Source organism: Chrysemys picta, chromosome 3 (genome assembly GCF_011386835.1).
Source record: "Chrysemys picta bellii isolate R12L10 chromosome 3, ASM1138683v2, whole genome shotgun sequence".
Classification (NCBI taxonomy): domain Eukaryota; kingdom Metazoa; phylum Chordata; order Testudines; family Emydidae; genus Chrysemys; species Chrysemys picta.
The window spans coordinates 14,486,007-14,508,479 of record NC_088793.1 but is presented as its reverse complement, the minus strand read 5'-3'; the positions used below and the strand labels follow the sequence as shown (position 1 = coordinate 14,508,479).

The 22,473-nt window shown below is 49.9% G+C and overlaps 1 protein-coding gene across 1 annotated transcript; it reads right to left on the bottom strand.

The window, feature by feature from the left end:
• Positions 1-648: 648 nt before the first annotated feature.
• Positions 649-20,611, bottom strand: MCM3 (minichromosome maintenance complex component 3). Its single transcript, XM_065587492.1, has 17 exons — positions 20,332-20,611; positions 18,436-18,548; positions 15,935-16,143; positions 15,478-15,608; positions 14,330-14,568; positions 13,699-13,807; positions 12,380-12,533; positions 12,150-12,281; positions 11,056-11,264; positions 10,252-10,426; positions 8,467-8,593; positions 7,615-7,765; positions 7,173-7,313; positions 6,374-6,471; positions 5,752-5,846; positions 4,616-4,691; positions 649-2,565 (listed from the first exon to the last, which is right to left on the bottom strand). The coding sequence occupies exons 1-17, from the start codon at positions 20,410-20,412 to the stop codon at positions 2,367-2,369; spliced, it is 2,439 nt and encodes an 812-aa protein (XP_065443564.1). The 5' UTR covers positions 20,413-20,611; the 3' UTR covers positions 649-2,366.
• Between the last annotated feature and the right edge of the window lie 1,862 nt (positions 20,612-22,473).

Genomic DNA, 22,473 nt, shown 5'->3' with positions numbered 1-22,473 from the left:
CCCAGATGTTTGGTCTGATTTTATTTGTTACTGTTTACGATGGATTAATGCTGCTAGCTCGCTGTTGTTTGTTACCAATATATTTGCTGTGTCTGGAGCCTAGAACTTTTCCTGTGGGCTTTATTTTAACCTATTGTTTAAATCTAAATAAATACCAATTAAAGGTACTAGCTAGCATAAGGCTGACTGAATCTGGCCCACAGAGAACAACTGAACTACTCCCATAAGGCATAATATAGTGTCATTCATGTACCAAATGCCATACGTAGTGCTTTGTTAGTCAGTTCTCAAAAGGGATTGGACAGAGTAACACTTTTGAGCCTAGAGGAGCCATCTCTAAGTGAAGCCGTCTCAATAGTTATTTGTAGTTGTTAGACACTGTGCCTAAAATATACCCATCCCAAAACATTTAATAGTTGCTGATCTCATTGGCATCAGTGCAAAAGCTGACAAGCCCCTGCTGCAAGCACATCTGCTTTGAAAGCCCATGAAGCACCACTTTCTAAGCCACCCCTCAAGAAAAAGGGCCTGTCCATGTGTGCAGAAGCTAGCGTGTTGGGTGCAGAGCTTCCAAACACAGCCAAGTTACATGCCCTCTGCTGAGCAGAGTCCAACCCCACAGAATATCCGCATCGTAAGGCACACCACTGGAGAGACACGACCTTGACATTTTATTATTTGGATAAGTATTGTAGCATCCACTGAACACAAGGCTAAGACAACAGTTAGACAAAGGAAAAAAGCAGTATCAGCTGTACAGAGAGTGAAATACCAAGGACCACTTTCAAAAGCCACTCCTGCTGAGAGCCCTATACAGAGAGTTACTAATACAATTCTAATAGACCTTGCACCAACACTGCTAGGCATAATTCTGGGCATATGGTTTTGGAACTTTCTAGGAATAGATAATCATCTCTTTGTGTATAAGCCTATTACACCATATAATACAGAAGCCCAAATCTTCAGTCTTACAAATCACTGGCCAAAAGGGAGTTAGTAACACTTTACATCCTTCTCTGCTTGTCCCTGGAGAGCAGTGATAGAAGCGAGCACTAATTCAGCTGACAGTGCTTATGGAGTCGCTGGGTAAAGTTTTCATAAGTGCCGGAGTCCTGTTAACTTTCAGAGGGACTTGGTGCTTAAATCCCTTTGAAAATGAATGGGACCTAGGCTCAAAAGCACCTAAAACAATTTACGGAACCTTTACTTTGTTTCCAGTATTAGGCATGGCTTTCAATGTATCATGTGTCTTGTTCTACTCATTCTAAAGGCAGAACTGTTATTGATGTGGATGAGAACTCTGGACAGATCTGGAATCACATGTAACCCTTAGAAACTCTGCAGCCTTAAATGCCTTGATATGTAGAACCCTAGTTGGTATTGAAACATGTTACCAACTTGGTAACCTTTCCAAACCCTGTCACCAATCTGGCTTTGAAATTCCAGATAGGGCTGTGAGATTCATTCATCCTTGGCTTCCCTCACCTACTACCAAGTCTAACATTGCACAGCAAGAAGAGCCTTTGAATCACATCTGCCAAGTCAAACCTGCCTACTCCTGGGAGTGTCAATTAAGATCCAATTGCAGAATCATTGTTCAAAATGGTCCAAATATCACAGCTCAGGTTGAGTTTGCAGCATAAGTATTCAGGGAAAAGGACAAATTATCTTGACTCGTAAACTAAGCAGATTCAGGTCTTGAATCACTAGAGATTATGGAACCCAATGTCATTTTGACGGTCATTTTCCTAAGTGCATATTAATATCCCATTTAAAAACTGTAAAGTATGAGAATTTATAAAACTGTTGCCACCAAATGGTGAATTTGTGCATTGCCACTGTAAAAAGTAACACTTTAGGCAAACATTTAAAAAAATGGAAGTGGGGTTTAAAAGGACCACTTCGGAATGAGAAATCTGTGCTACATGAAAGTGTATAGCAAGAACTTGTATCCTGAGCTCTCCACACGGAGATAAAAATCCCAAATCAATCTCAACTATTGTGTCCTGAATGAAGCTCATTAGCAGTTGCATACATCTGAGACTCACCTAAAGCACATTTAGAAGACAAGTAATTTGTACGCAAGGGCTTTTTGCTACTCATAAAAACAAAAACATTCCAATGGTTTTGGAATCAAACTAACCAAAACAGACTTTGGATCCCCAGGCCTTCAAGAACCAGCTTCTTTATTCCTTCTCAAGCTCCACGAGGCAGTACAGCTGCAGAGTTTGCCAATTCCAGCTTGGGCTACAAGTGGCAGAAAGTTCAGTTCTGCCAAGTAAAGCATTCAGGATGGGTCTGAGGACTCAGAGGAGAAGAGTTTCCAATGCCAATTCATGAGAATTTGGCATCTCCCACCCCAAAGCTCAGATTAAGAAGATAATGTCATCAGACATCATGATCTGGTTATCGTCTTGCATGCGCTCCAATGCCACCTTGACTTCAGCTGCCGAGAAGGGGTCAGGGTTGTCCCGGTTGATGGACTCCATCAGGCTCTTCAGACCCACAGACTGCGCATGGGCAGCTCTGAACACCTCCAAGAGGCCAGCCTTGAAAGCTTTCAGCCTAGCCAAGCAGGAGGAAAGGCAATTAGAACCAGAAGCTAGACTCAAATCATTCTTCATTCCCAGCCATTAGTTCTTCCCCAGAGAGAGTCACAGCTCCCAGCACGAGACCAAAGATTGAGGACTCTAGCACTTGCAACCTATCTTGGGAATTTTTAAGGAGGCTTATCACCTTAGTGCCTTACCTGCCAGCCACGTGAGTCGGGGTCAATGGTAACTATCTGACAGAGTGTCTTCCAAGCAGCAGGATTCCAAAGTGCTTTACAAACTAGATAGAATTCCTGCACCCGACCCGGAAATGCTGTTCAGGACAGGAAGCAAATAATACTCCAACTGAACTGCAGGTGGTATTTTACCCAATTCGGAATCTGGTCAGCTCATAGGAGTTAAAGTCCCCTAAATCTTGTGACAGCTATTGCAACCCCATGCCATATTAAATGTATGAATGGTTTATGCAGGATTGTGTTCTACTCCACGGGGGAAAGGTCACCACAGCTCCATCAAGAACTAAAAACAGTGGGGTGATTAAGTCAAGTCACTAAGACTGTAAAACTTCCCCAGAGAAGGACCCTCTTCTGGGGTGGTTTTGTTCAAACTGGGTTTGCCAAAGCCCAAGCAAGAAAGAATGAACGTGGGATACATAAACAGACCCAAGGCTTCAGCAAACAGACAGCGACAACTCTCATGGAAGGGTTGGAAAGGACGGCCTATCAGACTCCCCATGTGGGAGACAGGTGAATTCTGACTGGGTTAATAAGCATGTACGACCTGTCATTAGATATGTTTTCTCTGTAATGCTTTTACTCAAAGAATAAAAGTACTTTGCTTTGGAAGAGCTGTCTCGTGACCTGTAACAGTCTTTGGAGACAATGCAAAGCCCAGGTGCTGGCCTTAAGGCAGACTGGCTGGCTGGAGCTATCACAGCGTAAGGCAAGGAGCTGGGCTGCCTTACAACCACCAGTTAGAAGGGAGTGGGACGTGGGACCCTGCCCAGAGACACGGGATGGCTGGAGACCTGAGAACACAGGGGTTACAGACACCGAACCGTCACAAAGAGTGCCATGTGACCAGAAGCCCTGACCTTATCTTACATCTGCCCTAAGTGGCAACAAGCACGTCAAACAACACAGTCCCCCCGCTTAGCACCATGTGGGGCAAGGGCTTGGCACTAAATCAGAGGTGCTAACTGGGTCACCCATACCACTTCCTGGGAATTCACCAGAGGTTTCCCATTCAAATACTGCTCTAGCCCAACCCTGCTGAGTTTATAAGGCTTAAGGAGATTTAAGCCAAGATGGGGCTATGGATGCATAATATAGTAATTAACTTCCACCTCAGGCAGACTTAGTGCCCAGAAAAAGCTCTGCACTCTGGGTGTATCTGAGCGCAAGATACCACTGGAGCACATGCATTTCCCTGGCACTTGGAACCGCAGGCTCAGGTGAGACTTGCAAGTCCAGAGCTGGTCTCCTTATTTTCTTACTCTAAGGGATAGAAGTCTTCCAACACCCAGTCTTCTCCCCCAGCTGGAGTTAAATCCCATGAAGATGGAGTACATTATCCTAATTTCTGTCTGCAATGTAAGCCCCTACCGCACCCACCCCACAAGAAAGACTCAATACATTGCTAGCAGGGCAAAGAACCTGTTACCCTACAGGGGGCTGGCTCAAATCCACCCAAGCCAGTAATGACCAGGATTGCTACCATCCAGATGCCTATCTGAAGTGATTCAAGGGGCTAGTTAAGTATCCGCATCAAAGGCAGCCTTTCTATACACACTCAGCAGGAAGGGGAAGGTCTGGACTATACCTCTTTTTCCCCCAAGCAGGGAGAGAGGACACACACGGTGGGTCAACTCACACTGCGCCTGATCGGACTGCACCTGTTTTGTGACCATCAATCAGTATTTTATTTAAAAGGAAGAGTGGTGAATCCCCCAGGATTTCCATCTTGGTTTCTGGATAAGAGTTTATTTGATGCTAAGCCACAGAGCTGACCCCTTTGAGATCCAATGACGTAACTCCCCAGGGCTTCTTTAGCCCACCACTCACCTTGAGTCAGCCAACTCGGTCTTTTTGCTTCCTCCAGTCTCCGCAGGTTCAGGGGTCTTTGGGGTATGTGCCTGGACTGGAAGCAGAAAGCGAAGATGAGACAGCTGGCAACTGAGAGCTACACGTCATCCCCCCAATGTCTGCGTACACACAAGATATAGTAGCATATGCTGCAGCAACCAGGGGATTACTACCATCTTTTAGCCTGGATCTGTACAGCATCTTGTAGAGCGTGGCTGCTGCTAACTTCTTTCCAGAGCAAGGATATTATTCCTTCCATGTAGTTTTACAGTGGCTAATTAGTCTGGCTGTTAATTCAGTGTCTAGCACAACAGGACCCTGAATGGAGCCCTGGGAAGCTACTATAGTAATTAATAGCCACTCTCTCACAAAATCCATGCAAGGAATAATGCCATTGGTACACACTGGTGATATCCATATCTGATTTCTGTAGTGGTGGCGTTTAGACGTTTGGGGAAATGGGCTCATGACGATGACACAGCATTGCTCCCTATGGCATACCACCCTGGTACTCGGTTTGGATTTCAGAGGTCTCTAGCACTCAGGTGCCCAATCATGGCCAAGAAACTGTTCCACAGCCCAAGAGATCTCCTTCCCAGGAAGACTTGCCCTATGCACACTCTTTGAGATAGGACCAGGGTCTTCATCCATGATTGGACAGTGCCTAAAAACAACACCCCTTGACAGTGGGCCCTTGTAAAGCACAGCGTGAATTTAGAGTGCAACAACAACGTGTACTGACAATGGTAAACTTTTGCTAACAGCAAGGGCTGCAATATCCTGGACCAGTCTCCCAAGCAAAGTGGTGGAAGCCCACTTTCTACAACAACTGGACAGAGGCTGTAGGAAACAATCCTGCACTGGCCCCAGGGGTTGGAGCTGATCACCCAAGGTGTCTCGCTCCCACCTTCCAGTGTGTGAGAGAAGCTCAGTTCATTTGTTGCCCAGAAAGCTGTGTCTGCGGGTAGCTTGAAATACAGCATGCCATCCAGGGGACTCTTCCATGCCCAAGTCCAGCACCAGTGCCCTTCTCCATCATCATCAGGCAGGAGACAGCAACATGCAGCCCCTTGTGCACACAGGATCCAGGAAGAGAGGGAAAGAAAACCACTTACCTTCCGGCATTTCCTCTTCTGTGTCACTGAAGTCATAGGGGTCATAAGACTCCCCCTCCTTGGCTTCCTGATCCCCAGGGCGTGCCTTCTTCCTCCTGCAGAGCAACAGAAGGTTACTGCCACTCCTCACCACTCTAGGCAACAGCTGCCCATGCCACAAGGGAGGCACTTCACACCTCTAACCACGGGGTGGGGATATAGCTAGGCCACCTGCAGATTGCTAGTGAACTCAGTGCATGTCTTCAAACTCTGAAGACACCTGGGCTGGTTCTGGTAACAAACGAGGCGCAGCCCTGAGGCTGGCCAAAGCATTTGGAAGTTTATAAAAAGATTCAGATTTCCACCCCCCCAAAAGACATGACATTTTCTAAAGCTTTCCCCTCTGCCCCCAAGTCCCAGACAGAGGTTCCAAGCCTAGAGCCAGCTGGTGAAATACCCTCTAGCCAACAGCCTCTAGGGAGTTAGCTTTGTTAAATGCAGTCTGACCTCTCCAAGAAAATCCACTCCTGGGGTTGTTTCTGCACACAGATGCGGCTGGTCACAGTCTCTCCCACCCAGTTGGTTTCGCCAGTCCCAGCTAGTGCTCCCTCCCAACATGCATCTCCAGCCCTCCCCAACACACCTCTTTTTCCTTCTCTCGCCACCCTCTGGTTCCTCTTCCTCTTCAGTCTCTGTATCATCCTCCGCCTGCTTTTTGCGTTTCTTTTCTTTCTCCAGCACCTGCAAAAGGGAGCCAAACAACCCAAGCCAAGTAGATTAACGGGGGAGTCAACCCCTCAGGCGTTTGATACATGCTGAGTCTCCAACAGAGAAGTCACAGCAGTGGTCTGGGAACAGAAGGTATTTTACGGAGCAGTGGAGATGTCAGAGAGTTGTGTATCTTAATTAAACCTCAGCACCCCAAGATGTAGCTAATCATGCCCGTTTCACACAGGGAAATGTGCACAGAGGTGGATTCAGCTCCCCACAGTTAGCAGCATAACCGGAAACAGAACCCAAGAGTCCTGACACCCAGTATTCCAAAATGACTACAATACTTACTCCTATGGAACCTCCTGCTGCAGTCTCCAAGCACCAGGACACAGGATTAAGTCAACTTGCCACGAAAAAGAGCAAAGCTCCGAACCCCTCCCAGACTAAGACTGCCAAGAGCAACCGCAGTTGCTTGCTTCCTAGATCACGCAGCAAGGAGCCTATCACAGCTGGTGTCTTGGAAGGGGCTCGCAGCAGGGAGTCTCCGACCCTGTGCTGCAGCTGCCAAACCCCAACACTCAGCCTGGACTCCACCAACGGCCAGCTCCACAGCGGAGAGCCAGATCCTGGAAGTTCCAACAGGGGGTTTGCCTCTTTAATTTAACCCTTTGGCACCCGGAGCCCTGGATGGTTCCCACGACCTGCAGGCACCCTGGCTACACTCTCACCTTTTTGAAGTAGGCGAACTGCACCAGCTCTACAGCAGCTTCCGCGTCCTGCAGGTCGATTGTTTTGTTCATCCTGGCTTTCGCGTGGGCCGTGGAAAGTCTGATCAGCGTCTCCAGCGTACGGGCCGTGACAGGGGAGGTCTGGGAGGGGAGAGCAGAAGACAGTCCAGCGACTGAGAGATACTGCTTGAAAGCCAACTTTGGGGCACAGGAAATAGGCCGACATTTCCCCCCCCAGAGAATTATTAGCAAAAGCCTGAGAGAACGAGAGAAGTTCACCTCTCTGGAGCATCACCCCCTAAGTGGACGTCTCACAGAGAGAACATCTCAGGGCTGAATGCGTGACTGTTTCCTTGGCCCATGGGAAAAGGAGGGAGTTGACCCATTCTGGTCTCTTTCCTTGTCTGCTCCCGCCTCCCCGACCCCGGAAAGATTTGCTCACCCTGGCGATGTCGGAGCTCATCTGGTCCTGGCTGCGGAGGCGGGAGTACTCCTCCGCTATGTAATTCGCTGACTCTTGGGTCAAGACCGGCTTGATGATCTTGGCCACGTGGATGTATTTTCTCATGAACTCCATGCTAACTATCTTCTCTCTGACAGAGACACACAAACATATACACGAGTCATGGAACGGGACCAGGAGACTCCATTTTTACCATGCCCTGGGGCGGCTCCAGGCACCAGCACAGCAAAAGCGTGCCTGGGGTGGCAAGCTGCGGGGGTTGGCATGCCGGTCGGCCTTTGGCAGCATGCCTACAGGAGGCCCGCCGGTCCCACAGCTTCGGCGGCGGGAACGCCGAATGCATGGGACCGGCAGATCACCCACAGAAACGCCACCTAATGCGCGTGACCAACAGACCACCCGCAGGCATGCCGCTGAAGGCTACCTGATTGCTGTGCTTGGGGCAGCAAAAAACAGAGCCGCCCCTGACCGTGCCACTCCCTTCCAAAAGGAAGCCCCCACCCCCAATATGAGCAACACACAAAGAACAGGAACACTCAGGGCTGTACGTGGAACGTACACGTGCATGGGATGCTCAGCCACATACAATGTTCTCCATGATCCTTTTACAGATTTGTGGTATGGGCCAGGTGCAGAACGGCTGCCGTGTTCCACCCCAGGGCTGGACACCTGTCAGTAGTGGGCTAGTGATCCTTCCACACAAACGGCACTATATAAAGGCAAGGTACTGCTGCTGCAGGCGACGTTTCTCCCACTCCCTTGGCAAGCCCACAAAGGAGCTTAGACGGTCGTGCCGAAGCCCCAGCAGTTTACAACCAGTCGTACACTCACTTGTGCCGCTTGGGACCATGCAGAAGGTTGTCGTGTTTCTCATACACTTGTAGCTCCTGGTCCTCCTCCTGCACCACATTAGGATCATCCGTAGCCAAGATCTCTATTGCGCTGCCCAGGGGCATGGCTGGGAGACAAATTAAGAGAGCAGCATTTACACATCATCCAGGCCCGAACCCTTGAAAGGCTAGTACGTAGCTTGGCTAAGCCACAGATATCACCCCAGAAACCTCTACAGCTGGCTGGCACCAAGGCAAGAGAGACAAGGTTTAGGGTGGTAACGGAGCGTGGGTAACTAGGCAAAATGGGATGCGACTGAACAAAGGAAACTGTAGGCCAAATATCAGGGAAAGCTGATTTCCTGCGAGATTTGAGTATCTTCCAGGGGGAGTGGAGGAAACGCCCAACCGGACAGGACAAGCCAGTGGAGAATGTGCTGCAGGCAACAGTCTTGCACTGGTCCTACCCCGGGGATGGACTAGATCTAATAGGATTTTCCTCTCATTTAAGACTCTGGGAAAGGGGAAGCCCCCAGGAGTTGTGTGTATCACTCAGCTGAGCTCACCCTGTCACCAAATCAACCAAGACACAGAACACTGCAGGAAAGCCCTTGAGATTCGTATGGCTCTGCCTGAGTCAAACACCTCAGCCATTCCTGGTAGCCCAGCCTGCTGTTCATTCTGCTGCTGGCTCTCTTGCACCACGCTGCCATGACCGTTCAGACAACCAGACATGCAGCAAGTTACTGGAGGGCGAGAGCTAGACTGCTTAATGGCCAATGCACTGCAATGGGGGAGATCAGAATCCAGCCCCTCAGGGCACAGGAATGAAGAGAAGCTTCCGACCAACCGACCATGGGTCCCCAGATGGCTGGTGCAACATGAAGCCTGGAGGAATTTGTGGATGGGATGGGGTGGGGGAATCCCAAGGTCTTGGGCAAGGGAGAAGAAACACTGTCAGTAGGTCTGGGTCAGACCAAAGGTCCATCTAGCCCAGTATCCTGTCTTCCGACAGTGGCCAATGCCAGATGCTTCACAGGGAATGAACAGAACAGGGCAGTTATCAAGTGATCCATCCCCTGTTGTCAAGTCCCAGCTTCTGGCCCTCAGAGGACTAGGGACACTCAGCATGAGGTTGCATCCCTGACCTTCTTGGCTAATAACCAGGGATGGACCTATCCTCCATGAACATATCCAACTCTTTTTTGAACCCAGTTATACTTCTGGCCTTCACAGCATCCCCTGACAATGAGTTCTGCAGGCTGACTGTGCGCTGTGTGAAAAAAATACTTCCTTGTGTTTGTTTTAAACCTGCTGCCTAATAATTGTATTGAGTGACCATTGGTTCCTGTGTTATGTGAAAGGATAAACAACACTTCCTTATTCATTTTCTTCACATCAGTCATGATTTTATACACCTCTATCATATCACCCCTTAGTTGTCTTTTTTCTAAGCTGAAAAATCCCAGTCTTTTTAACCTCTCCTCATCCGGAAGCTGTTCCATACCCCTAATCATTTTTGCTGCCTGTCTCTGTACTTTCTCCAATTCTAATATATCTGTTTTGAGCTGGAGTGACCAGAACTACACACAGTATTCAAGACTTGGCCATACCACGGATTTATATAGTGGCATTATGATTTTCTGTCTTATTACCTATCCCTTTCCTAATGATTCGTGATATTGTTAGCTTTTCTGACTGTCACTGCACATTGAGCAATGTTTTCACAAAGGATTGGGGAGTCAGGGTGAAAGGGGGTTGGGGGAAGAGAGAAGACTGAACTCACCATCCCCATCTTGCTCGCCAGGTCCTCGGTACCGGTGCATTCGCAGGACGTGGTCTGAGATCTCCCTGTCATGCTCTGGGTCCATCTGATCCAAGACAATGAAGAGCAGATCGAATCGGGACAGCAAGGAGTCTTGAAGGCCGATGTTTTCCATGGGAGTTTTGTACTGATCGTACTGCAAAGAGCAAGGAGATGAGTTATAGGAGACCCCAAAACTATCAGATGTGCTGGGACATCGTGGCTTTTCGAGGGGCTGGGCGAACCCTCTGTCACAGGATTTAAGAACGAAGGTGCTAACACACCATCCCAGTCTGAACACTGCCCCAGGAAACCAAACCCAGCAGCAACACCCCGCCCCACCGTGCATTGTTGCCCCATTTACAAAGGGAGCTGGTACATTTTACACTCTGCCTCCCCCAGAGTTGACACCAAGACAGGCGCTTTCCAGATCAGAGCTGAAAACCACGTGTTGCTTTAATTGCTCAGTTTAACAGCTCTTGGGCTGAGCTCCAGAGAACGGGCTAGAGGCCACGTTGAGTCTCCAGCTGATTGATTTCAAGATGGGGGTGCACGGGATGTGAAGACAGCCTGGGCCCAGTGTGGACATTTGGATATGCTTTTGCATCCACAGCTGCACGGAGACCTACACAGGACCCTGTTATTTGAATCAATGGTTTTTACCATCCATCAGATGGATCCTCTCCTGGAAGGTGGTTCAGGTCACCTCCAGGTCTCAGTAGCTACTAGGAGAAGAGCTGATCCGAGAGAGCCCTCACCCCCCTCCCAGCGCTTGCCCCAACTCACCCTGCCGTAGACAGGATTGGCTGCAGCCAGCACGCTGCAGCGGGCATTGAGCCTGGCATGGATGCCTGCCTTGGCAATGGTCACGCGGCCCTGCTCCATCACCTCATGGATGGCCGTGCGGTCGATGTCAGACATCTTGTCGAACTCATCAATGCAGACCACGCCCCGGTCAGCCAGGACCATGGCTCCCGCTTCCAAGCGGCGTTCACCTGGGGGGTGGAGTGGGGAGCAGTCCAGGGTTACGTATGGGCCATCATACCCAAGCCCTCCCCTTCCCTCTGAAATTCACAGAGATCTGACCAGTCCCTGGCATCTGGGGTTCAAATCCACAAAACTCAGGTGCCTAAGGAGTACGTGAAATCCTGGCTTCAGAGACAGCTCTCCTCAGCGGAAAGGAGAGTGGTGGGGATAACGTAGGGAAAGTCAAGTGAGACAGATCTTTAAGATAGACAGGGATGGCAGGACTAGGGTGTGGGATGGTACCTTGGGTGGAAAGTAACCAGATCCTATTCAAAGAACTCTGTATGTGTGTATACATATAGCATAAACTATACATATAGTAATGAGATATATATATTTCCTTACTATATGTTCCATTCTATACATCCGATGAAGTGGGCTGTATCCCACGAAAGCTTATACTCAAATAAATTTGTTCGTTTCTAAGGTGCCACAAGTACTCCTGTTCTTTTTAAGTACCATTAGTTCTCTCTCAGATATTTCCAGCAGCAGGAAGACCAAGAACATCTGTGCAGTGATTTAGGAACATGGCACAACCAGCTCCTACTGCCTACTGGGATCCCACACAGGATATGGGAGAGCTGAGAGCCATCTACCTAGCTGCCCAGGCAGGCGCTGCTCAGAGACATGCAGCATGAGAAGATGCAAGAAGCTGCAACCCAGCAGACATCCACCAATAATGCTCTGGCATCGGAGAAGAAGTTCCCAGCATGTAAAAGCTTCCAGCAAGAGCAACTAATGGTTCTGTGATGGCTGACAGATGTTACAGCAGCCTCACATCTTACAGAGCCATTCCCTTTACTTCCTTCCTCCCAGCATCCTCTGCCAGCAGATCGCTTCAACGATAACCTTACCGGTTTCTTGGTCTGTGGTAACGGCAGCAGTCAGACCAACCCCGGAGGAGCCCCTGCCGGTGGTCGCGATGGCCCGGGGGGCTGTGGAGAGCACATAACGCAGCAGCTGAGACTTGGCGACCGAAGGGTCTCCTGGAAAGGATGAGTCGAAGCGATTATGAAGCGTCCCATCACACAGGCTTTGCCCTCCCGTCATCATAGCATCCCAATGCCGCTCCCCTCCGCCCTACCTATCAGCAGGATGTTGATGTCTCCTCGGATGCGGCTCCCATTCTCCAGGACCTTCTCCACTCCTCCGAGCAGCATGCAGAGAATCGCCTTCTTGATATACTCATGCCCGTGGATACTGGGGGCCAGAGACCTCGACAGCTGGTCAAAGACATCCTAAGGCAGAGGAAATGAGGTGCATCACATAAAAAAGTCCAACCAACCAACAAGAGTGGCTTCCCCTTAAAGGGACACCATCAGGTAGTTCAGGCTTTGCTAGTCTAACGAGTGGGCTTAAAATCAACAGGAAAGGAAGGGGCTTTTCATTGGCAACTGTTACATGTCAGGCACATTCCCCTGCAGGACAGGAGCCCCTGACAGCACAGGGCTAGGTCAGGAGAACTAGAAAAGGAGACACTGATTTGACTAGTCCACTGTACCTCAACCAGCTGAGAAAAAAGGTAAACAGCAACTGAGAGTTTAAAAAGGGTGTTTTAAATCCCTTCAGCAATGACCTAAGGGGAAGAATTTTTACAATGTGATTTTAACCTGGGTGTGCCTCTGCGAGACAAAAAAATGAGTTTTTTCTTTTTTGTTAATATTGGGCCAGACCGTACATCAATGTTATTTACAAGAGAAAAAGATTCTGAGCTTCCTTTAACATTCCTGCCCATTGCTCAAGTTCTCTCCCTCATGGTAAAGCAGCGATCCCTTTAAGAGCAAGGCAGGCTGGGAAATCTCTCCAGGACAAGGTTCCGAAGGGGAGGTCTGTCTGAGGGCACTCTCTGGTTAAGAAAAGACCTGCAGGTTCTGCAGTAAGGGAGGAAGGGTATGGTATGGATTAGGGCTGATTTGTTTCTCTCATAGGTAAGTGCAGGATTTGACTTTGTATCCTTTGGGTCTTGTCAATGCTCAAGCTTTGATCAGCTAAGAAGAAGGGGAGGGTCTGAGAGTGAGAAAACCTAAGACTTCTGCGAAGAGCAGACATGACTGGATTCCAGTTTGATCAGCGCACGCTCAAGAGAGATGTCTGGTCAGATGGATGCTGAACTAGTATCTGAAGAGCATCACCATGAAGCAAGGGAATTGTTTATGCTGGGCCTAAGTGATGAGAAGAAACTAAGCAAATGATACTGGGACGACCGAGTAAGAGCCCCCACCCCCGCACAGGATAAGTGGGAGAAGCTATATCTTTAGAGCCATTTAAAGCTGGACAAAATACTAGAAAACATTCAGAGCAATCCTGCCTTGCGCCGTGGAAATGGTTAGCTGACCAGTGTTCACGTTCCCATCTCTAATATACAATTTTCTATGGGGTGTGTTTGAAAATAAAGCTTAATACCTTTGAGCGACTTTTGCTAAATCTCTTGATCTTGGCTACATCAGAGGCAGAGTAGAGAGGCCGAACTTCTTTGCTCATCTGCTTCACATGGCAGGCGATCAAAATGGTTCTGGAAAGGAAAGGGAGCTTGGTCAAGTCTAGAACACAAAAACCCTGCAGACAGCCCAACCATCCATGGACCTACAGATTACAGCAATCACCCACAGCATCCTTCCATAAAGGTCAACTCCTCAAGCTGAGTCTTGGAGACTCTGGAAAGCTCAGAAAAAGATGTATCCTGATGCCATTGAGTCTGCTTAATTAACTGAGCAATAAGACCATTCTTAAGGCTTGCACTACCCTTGATCTGTGTCTGCGGCACCATATCCCTATCGTTTTTTTTTGGTCCTGGCCATCCATAGTCACTAGCGAGAGCATGGGACCTTCCAAAAGATTCAGGGTGTTTGACCCAGTGTTCTGGCCTAATTACAACACCGTGCTGCTGCTCAACAGCTATTACATCCCACCCCAGAGCTGGCTGCATCTCAGTGGCAAGTGAAGTGATCCTCCTATAAAAGCTACAGAGCATTCTGGGATCTTTCAGGATGAAAGCAGCAATATGAAGGGAAGGTGATTATACTGTGTCCCTCACCTGAATGTCCCTGATGTGTAACCCCCCTTCTTCCCGGGCAGACAGCGGTAAGTCCCAACAACCTGGATTCGGTCCCCAGGCTTCACCCTATCCACCAGGTCATCATCCAGAACAATGTCCACAGAGCGAGGAAGCTGACCAGCTGGGGCCTTCTCAGGCATCTCCTGGATGGTGATTGTTTGATGGTCCTTGTAGACAGAGAGGCCAAACTCCGTCTCCAGGGGATTGTTCTCTTCATCCTGGATGAGTGACACAGTAATGAGACTCCTCATTCACAGGAGCATGGCAAAGGAGTCTCCGGGGGCAGATGGGGTCACTCAAACAGGGCAGCGGGAAGGGAGGCTGGAGCGTCCCTTGTGGTAGCAGTGAGACAGGACTGTGCTGCAAGGGGCTTCTTTATGGAGGCTGCCGGACACAGAGACCTTGTGGCTCACCCAGGCTCTCCAGCTCCCAGACTTATAGCCTGTATTACCTAGCGTGAGCCCCTTCGGCCTACCCAAGCACTAGCGTGTACTAAGCAGTCATGGAGAGGCCTGCTGGCTACACCAGACAGGCAGTCACAGATCACCTGTGCAAGAGAAGTTACATGAGCAAGACCTTCAGGTGAGAAGAGTGTTATTTGGTCACTGGCACCCCAATTACCCACTATGTTCTCCAAAGACTGAGTGATCACTCTGCCTAACAGACCACTCGATCCAGTCTGACTAACAGATGCTTCCATCTGACCAGGAGCCTAGGTTTGAACTCCATCAAATCCAGCACAGACTACAAAACAATTCATAAGCTGCCTCCTTTATGCTGCTGCCTTCAGGGCTGAAACAGGTGTTAGCCTATGCTGATGTCTGTTTCGTGGGAGGGCATTCGACTGGCCACTAGGAGAGGCTCCAAATACATCAGCACCTCTGCCCCAGCAGAGCCGATATATTACTGCTGTTTAATCAACATGCATGCCCCACAGATGAAGCCAGAGGGAGGTAACTCACTCCCAATAGCTATATGAGACGACTGCAGTGAGATCCACTGGACTGGGACTCGGAAGACCTGGAATCTATACCCAGCTCTGCCACTGGCCTACTGTATGGCCTTGGGCAAGTCACTTCCCTCCCCGGGCCTCTGGCGAACATTTAACGCTGCCTCCATTTGCTCACCTTAGTGGGGTAGACAGAGCTGGATGGAAAAGCTTCAAGAGTTGTCATGTCCGTGTATCGGCGTTCAATGGTCTTCTTGGTAGCAGCGCAGTAATGGACACTGCGGACGATCTTTGGACGTACCAGAGAGCCTGCATATAGATTTGTTTGATGGGAGGAAAGTTAGGAGGGAAAAAACCTTGTAGACCTTGCCTACTCCTGTTCACCATGTCTCCAGCAATGGGGTTTCTACCTGTTCCATCGGGAGATCATCCCACAGCGTAACAGCTCTCGGGTTCCCTGAAAACAAGCCTAAACTTCTCAGCTACCTTTCACTCCATGACACCTAGTTATACTCTAGATCATCCTAACGATCCCTGACATTTCCCACCCTTCTCGTGTCGACAGATAGCTATCACTCTCAAGTTCCCACATGTGCATTCAGAGGGCACATCTCAGCCCCCCATGCCGTACTCACATTTTGTGACAATGCCCTCCACGCAGACCATGCAGCCCAGAAAACAGGATGTCAGTGTCCGGGGCGTCACGTGTTTGGAACCAAAGCTGCCCTCGAGCCCGATGTAGAACTCCTCATACTGCTTAGCGTACGTGGCATCAATGGAGGCAACAAAGTCCTTCAGGGCGCGCTGAAAGGCGACCAGCTCCTCGAAGGCATTGCTCAGGAGCCTGGAGCAAAGGGCAGCAGGACTCTGGTCAGTTCAGCTGCTAAGAGTGGACCTTGCCAGCACATCCGCAGCAGGAAGAACCTTCCTTCACACAGTGGCAATTCCTAGTGCCTTGACAGATTAATAGCAGAGCTGGGCAAACACCAACAGATGTTTCCCCACCACCCACATGAGAATTCACTTCAGTCAAGAAGTCCCTAAGCAGGTTAGGCATCTAACTCCCCCACTGCAAGTCTATGGGATTTAGGAACCAAAGTGACTAAGGCACTTTTGAAAGTCTCACTAGGTGCCTATCTGTAGGTGCTGAAATATTTGTGTAAGTCTGGCCCTAAACCCATTAGATTCCTAAATTACTTGGGTGCTTCTGAAAGTGTTCCCATCCCCTATATTCACTTTCTGCAAACATCTCACCAACCAGGCTGTCTTATCACAAATGCACATGTGGGGAGCGGGATAGCTCAGTGGTTTGAGCATTGTCCTGCTAAACCTAGGATTGAGAGTTCAATCCTTGAGGGGACCACTTAGGGATGTGGGGCAAAATCAGCACTTGGTCCTGCTAGTGAAGGCAAGGGGCTGGACTCAATGACCTTTCAGGGTCCCTTCCAGCTCTATGAGATACAATAGGAGGTAGAATGCTACACGGGGAGAAGGCAAGTCCCAGGTTTAGAACTGCATACAGATTGAATGTCCTTTAGAATAGGAAACTGGACTCTGCTTAGGCAGACTCCATCCTTCAGCACCATCCAGTAACAGATGTGACATTCTCAGCAGAATATGCGCTGGAGAATCACACCAACCAATACACACAGAATGGAGTTTGCATTTCATGGGCCTAAACCTCACACACATACACACACAAAAAAAAATCAACCTTTAACTATGAGGCCTCTATAAATATTGGTAGGGAAGCCTCAAGTGTATTGAAATGCCTTATTATATTTGGATTGGCAGGAGGAATTCAGAGTGATCTTAAAGGGTTCTGCATTTATTACTAATTTTAGAAGTTAATACTTAAGGAAGAGTCACTTCACTCCACTGACTGTCCATATACACCTCTACCCCGATATAACGAATTCGGATATAATGCGGTAAAGCAGTGCTCCGGTGGGGGCGGAGCTGCGCACTCTGGCAGATTAAAGCAAGTTCGATATAACACAGTTTCACCTATAACGCGGTAAGATTTTTTGGCTCCCGAGGACAGCGTTATATCGGGGTAGATTGTACTATATAAAGTCAGTCAACCTGAATGCATTTGTTAGGGCAACCAGAGGGCGCCTGCGTAAGTGTCCTAGATATGAGAAGATTTTAATGTTCAGCATCTGGTTAAGGCACCCATTCATTGACAGAACAGGAACAACACTGGCATCAGATTCAGCAGGGGAAGTTTCCACCAATCTGCCCCACTCCTGATCTGGTGCATCTGTCTTCACTGCCCAAAAAAGGTGTATTTTTATAGCACATTAGCTTTCTTGTGATGAAATCCTACAGGAGTGAAGGCTCTAATTTCTACCACAATGTAGCTAGTCAAGGTCAAACCCTGGTAGGGAGTATAGTGTTGACATCATCTAACTACATCAAGATAAAAGCTACCTATGCCTCATCTCCTGTGATTTTACATCAAGAGGGTTAATGCACGGCAGTAATCTTCTGTAAAAAAACAAAACCAAAAAAACTAAACCCCCCTCCCCCCCAAAGTCTATTCGTGTGGGGAAAAAATGGGGGGGGCACCATTTTAATATGGCCTATTGTAAGTGCTTTGACTGACACATATTTTGCTCAGGGATCCGCTATAAGGTATAGTGGCAAAAGCACTTTAGATGTCGGTGTAAGCTGCGTCTACGTTAGGAGGGTTTGCTGGTATAAGTACATAGACAAACCTTTTCTAGTGCAGACTGGGCTTTAGAGAGAAAGTAATAGCTTAACCCATTGGCCCGCCTACAAAGTTTGCCAACAGGGCAACAACTGTAATGGCTCTCCTCTCATGCCATCACAAAACCTAAGGACATTCAGAAGATTTATAGGGGGAAGGATAGCTTAGTGGTTTGAGCATTGGCCTGCTAAATCCAAGGTTGTGAGTTCAATCCTTGAGGGGACCACTTAGGGATCTGGGGCAAAATCAGTACTTGGTCCTGCTAGTGAAGGCAGGGGGCTGGACTCAATGACCTTTTGGGGTCCCTTCCAGTTCTATGAGATAGGTATAGTGCCATATATTAAGGTTGCATGCTGTGCAGTAGCTGAATGGGAAGTATACTGTTAACCACTCTTATCCAGTTCCTTCAGGGGCCACTCTTACCGGTTGGCTCTCTTCTCATTCTTCCGCCGCAAGTCATTGATGCTGACAATCAGACGATACTGATTGTCACTGATCACATCCCGGACTTTGCTCTGGTAAATCCCCTGATCTTCCTGCAACACACCATGGGAAAAGAGTTCCATTTAACAAAGTTTAAGCCAGTGAGATGCAGCCCCTATGATTTGATTCCAGAGGAATGTCTTTAGTGGCTAAGAAAGTCCACAACTGTTATTGACACCAGATTATCTTTGTTGCAAGGAAAGGCCACATAGAGGGATGCACTCTCAATCCCCTCCCCACCCCGGGGTATGTCTGCACTTTGAGTTAGAGGTGCAGTTACCAGCTTGTGGAGACATACTCACACTAGCTCTGATGGAGCTGGCTCACTAAATATAGAGCGTAGCCATGCCAGTGTGAGCCGTGGGAAGGGCTAACCACGTACCCGTCTGAGACCACAGGAACATACTTGGGGTGGCTAGTACCCTCCCACCAGGGCCGGCTCCAGGCACCAGTTTAACAAGCAGGTGCTTGGGGCGGCCAAGGGAGAGGGGCGGCACCTGCGGCAATTTGGGAGCGGCAGGTCCCTCACTCCCTCTAGGAGAGGAGGACCTGCAGCAGATTGCGGGTTTTTTTTTTTTCCCCCTTGGGGCAGCAGAAATGCTGGAGCCGGCCCTGCCTCCCACAGCCAGAGTTACAATCTATTTTTAGCACATTAACTCAATCAGAGATAGCCCAAGAATGTCTCCTCCAGCTGGGAATGGTGGCATAGGAGCAGTTTGTAATGGGGGGCAGGGATCTCCACCCAATAGAGGCCAGGGTGAGAAATGGGGGGGGGGGGGGAGCTAAGAACCCACAGCTCACTCTGTAGGGCTGGAGAAGAAAACAGGAAACCCAAGAACAGCCCTCCTCTCCCCCTCCCAGCACCCCTCGGCCTTCCTCCATACCGCCTCCTCCTCTAAGCACACACCCCCACATCCCCTCTTCAGCATCCCCCTACTCTCCCCCCAGCCTTCCTCCATACCATCCCCTCCCTTCCCACATCCCCTCTTCAGCCTCTCCCTCCTCTCCCCCAAGCACCCCCCGGCCTTCCTCCATACCGCCCCCTTCCCCCAAGCACCCCTCGGCCTTCCTCCATACCGCCCCCTTCCCCCAAGCACCCCTCGGCCTTCCTCCATACCGCCCCCTTCCCCCAAGCACCCCTCAGCCTTCCTCCATACCGCCCCCTTCCCCCAAGCACCCCTCGGCCTTCCTCCATACCGCCCCCTTCCCCCCAGCACCCCTCAGCCTTCCTCCATACCGCCCCCTTCCCCCAAGCACCCCTCGGCCTTCCTCCATACCGCCCCCTTCCCCCCAAGCACCCCTCGGCCTTCCTCCATACCGCCCCCTTCCCCCCAGCACCCCTCAGCCTCCCCCTCCGCTCCCTCAGCACCCCTTGGCCTTCCTACATACCGCCCCCTCCCTTAGGCGCCCCCTCCCCCACACACATCCCCTCGCTTTTCCTTCATACCACACACCCAAGCATCCTCCCTGCGTTCCCTTTCCAGCCCCCTGCAGCCTCTCCCTCGGCTCCCCCAGCACCCCTCGCCCCTCCCGGGTTCCCTTTCCAGCCCCCCACATCCCCCCTGCATCCTCCCTGCGTTCCCTTTCCAGCCCCCCACAACCCCCCTGCAGCCTCCCCCTCAGCTCCCCCAGCACCCCTCGCCCCTCCCGGGTTCCCTTTCCAGCCCCCCACATCCCCCCTGCATTCCCTTTCCAGCCCCCCACAACCCCCCTGCAGCCTCCCCAGCAGCGGCTAGAGGCGCTATTGGCCCAGCCTGGAGCAGCGACACTCGGGGTTCCCTCTCCCCGCAGCAGGGCCGGGAGCTCGGGGATTCCGCCCGCCGCCCCCCGCCTCACCTCATCGTCCAAGAAGTCGAGGTAGTCGCGCTGCGCCTCCCGCAACTCCGCGTCCTCCAGCCCCACCGGGGGGGCCGCCATGCTGCCTGCGCTGGGGAGCGGACCCTGCCCGGGGGTCCCTGCGCTCGGGGCCGGCTCCGCGGGGGCGAGGGGCGGTGGGGGGGGGGGGCAGACGCTGCTCAGGGCCGGACGGGGGGGGGCGCGAACCCGCGGAGCAGAGGCTGGAGGGGCGCAGATCGGGTCCGCGGCGCTCACGCTCGCGCTGGCTCCGCCCCTGGCGCCAAAACGCGATATATTTTCCCGCCAACGAAAAGGTCACAAAGGTTCCCGCCCTGGCCTTCTCCCATTGGCCAGCCTCTGACGGCACCGGCTAGCGGCCAGCCAATAGTAGAGCGTGGGAGGAGGAGCCCAACCGGAAGGACGGGAATGGGGCCCAGCTCCAGCCAATGACCGGGGAGGGTGTGTGACACGTGGGGCGTGGTAAACCGCGTGGGAGGGGTGTTCCGGTAGCGCGTGAGAGGGCTCCGCCGTGCACTCGATAGTCCGCCCTAGGGCATGCTGGGATATGTAGTACATCAGGGTTGGCTGATTTGGGATCAGTTCTGCTTCTCTGAAGCATAGCAAGTCAGGCACCTAGAACGTTGCTAACCCAGCCCCTACCACTCAAAAGCCAATAGTGAGGCCCCCAAACTCATGAGATTAGTAGTAATAATAAATGGAGACTTTGTGCTATTTGCCTTCTGGTTGTTCAGCCTTTAGGGTGAACTGGCGGGGGGGTCACATTTTCATGCTTTTCTCCTCCCCACCCCACCCCCATGGGCTAGAAACTTACGAGTTATTACAATGGAAACAGAGATTCTTACATATTCACTGAGATTCTTATAACTCCAGGAGCTAGGGCTTTCAGAAAATCAACAGTTATCACGAGCGAGGCTCACAATAAAGTCACAAGTGTTGGCAACGCTGCTGACTTAGGCCCTGATTTTGGGAGGTTCCATGTGCTGACATCAATTGCAGAGGCCCAGCACCTCTCAACAGCAGGCCACTAGTTTTTCCTCAATGAATTTCCTTGAGCTAAGTTTATAAGCTGCCCATTGGAATCTCTTTTTTAAAAACAGGCTTGTTTCACTGCAATTAAAATGCCATACAAAAGAAAAAAAAGATAGAAAGACTGTCTTTTCATTGTGTGTGTATTGCACCTAGCACAGAGAGTCCCCAATACTTAATTGGGGCTTCTAGGCACCACTATAATAGAAAATGGTGTCGGCGGCTATGATGATAATAAATGCCCATCTACAATAGTGGCAAGACAAAGTGGGTGAAGTTATGTCTTTTATTATTTTTAATATCTTGTTAACTCACTCACCTTGTCTCTCTGATATCATGAGACCAGTATGGCTACAACAACACTGCAAATACTGCAGCAGGTTGTTTGCAATATTTAGCGCAGATACTCTGCTTCCCCAGACCTGAAGAAGAGCTCTATGTAGCTTGAAAGCTTGTACATTCCACCACAGAAGTTGGTCCTATAAAAAATATTACCTTACCCACCTTGTCTCTCTCACAGTCAGCATATTATCAGCTATGTAAAATGCTACAGCAAAATCGCCATTCATTTCTACCCAGTCCCACTAGGGGCAGCAGCTTCAAATCAAACACAGCTAACTGTTGTCTGTGTTTACAAATTAGAGTAGATAACCAGTAGGTGTCCTGTTTCCTCTTCATTTGGTTAAGTATCTGGATCAGCTCCACCTAGACATCTGAAATCTGCTAAATAGCTCTTATTACTGAATTAGAATGATACCCAATCCTCAAGTATAATCACCCCACTCCAGTAGTCCTTTTACTGGTTCAACAACTGAAACTGTACAGCTCTGCCCCTTCCTTGCTTCTCTTAGATCCAATTCCTCTCTCCTCTCCTCTTGGAATAACTCAGTTTAATTCAATACAGCTTCACTAGTGTAAAATTGGTGTGAGTGGAGAATCAGGCCTCTCCTGCAATTCCACTCAGATGCTGCGTTCCATCAATTCTGTTTCTGTTCATGACCATTTTGCTATCTCCTGTGCTGTCCCCCTACAATAGCCTGCCTGATCCCATGTTCTCTGCAGCCTCCTGGTCCTTCAAATGTATCTCTTTCCACA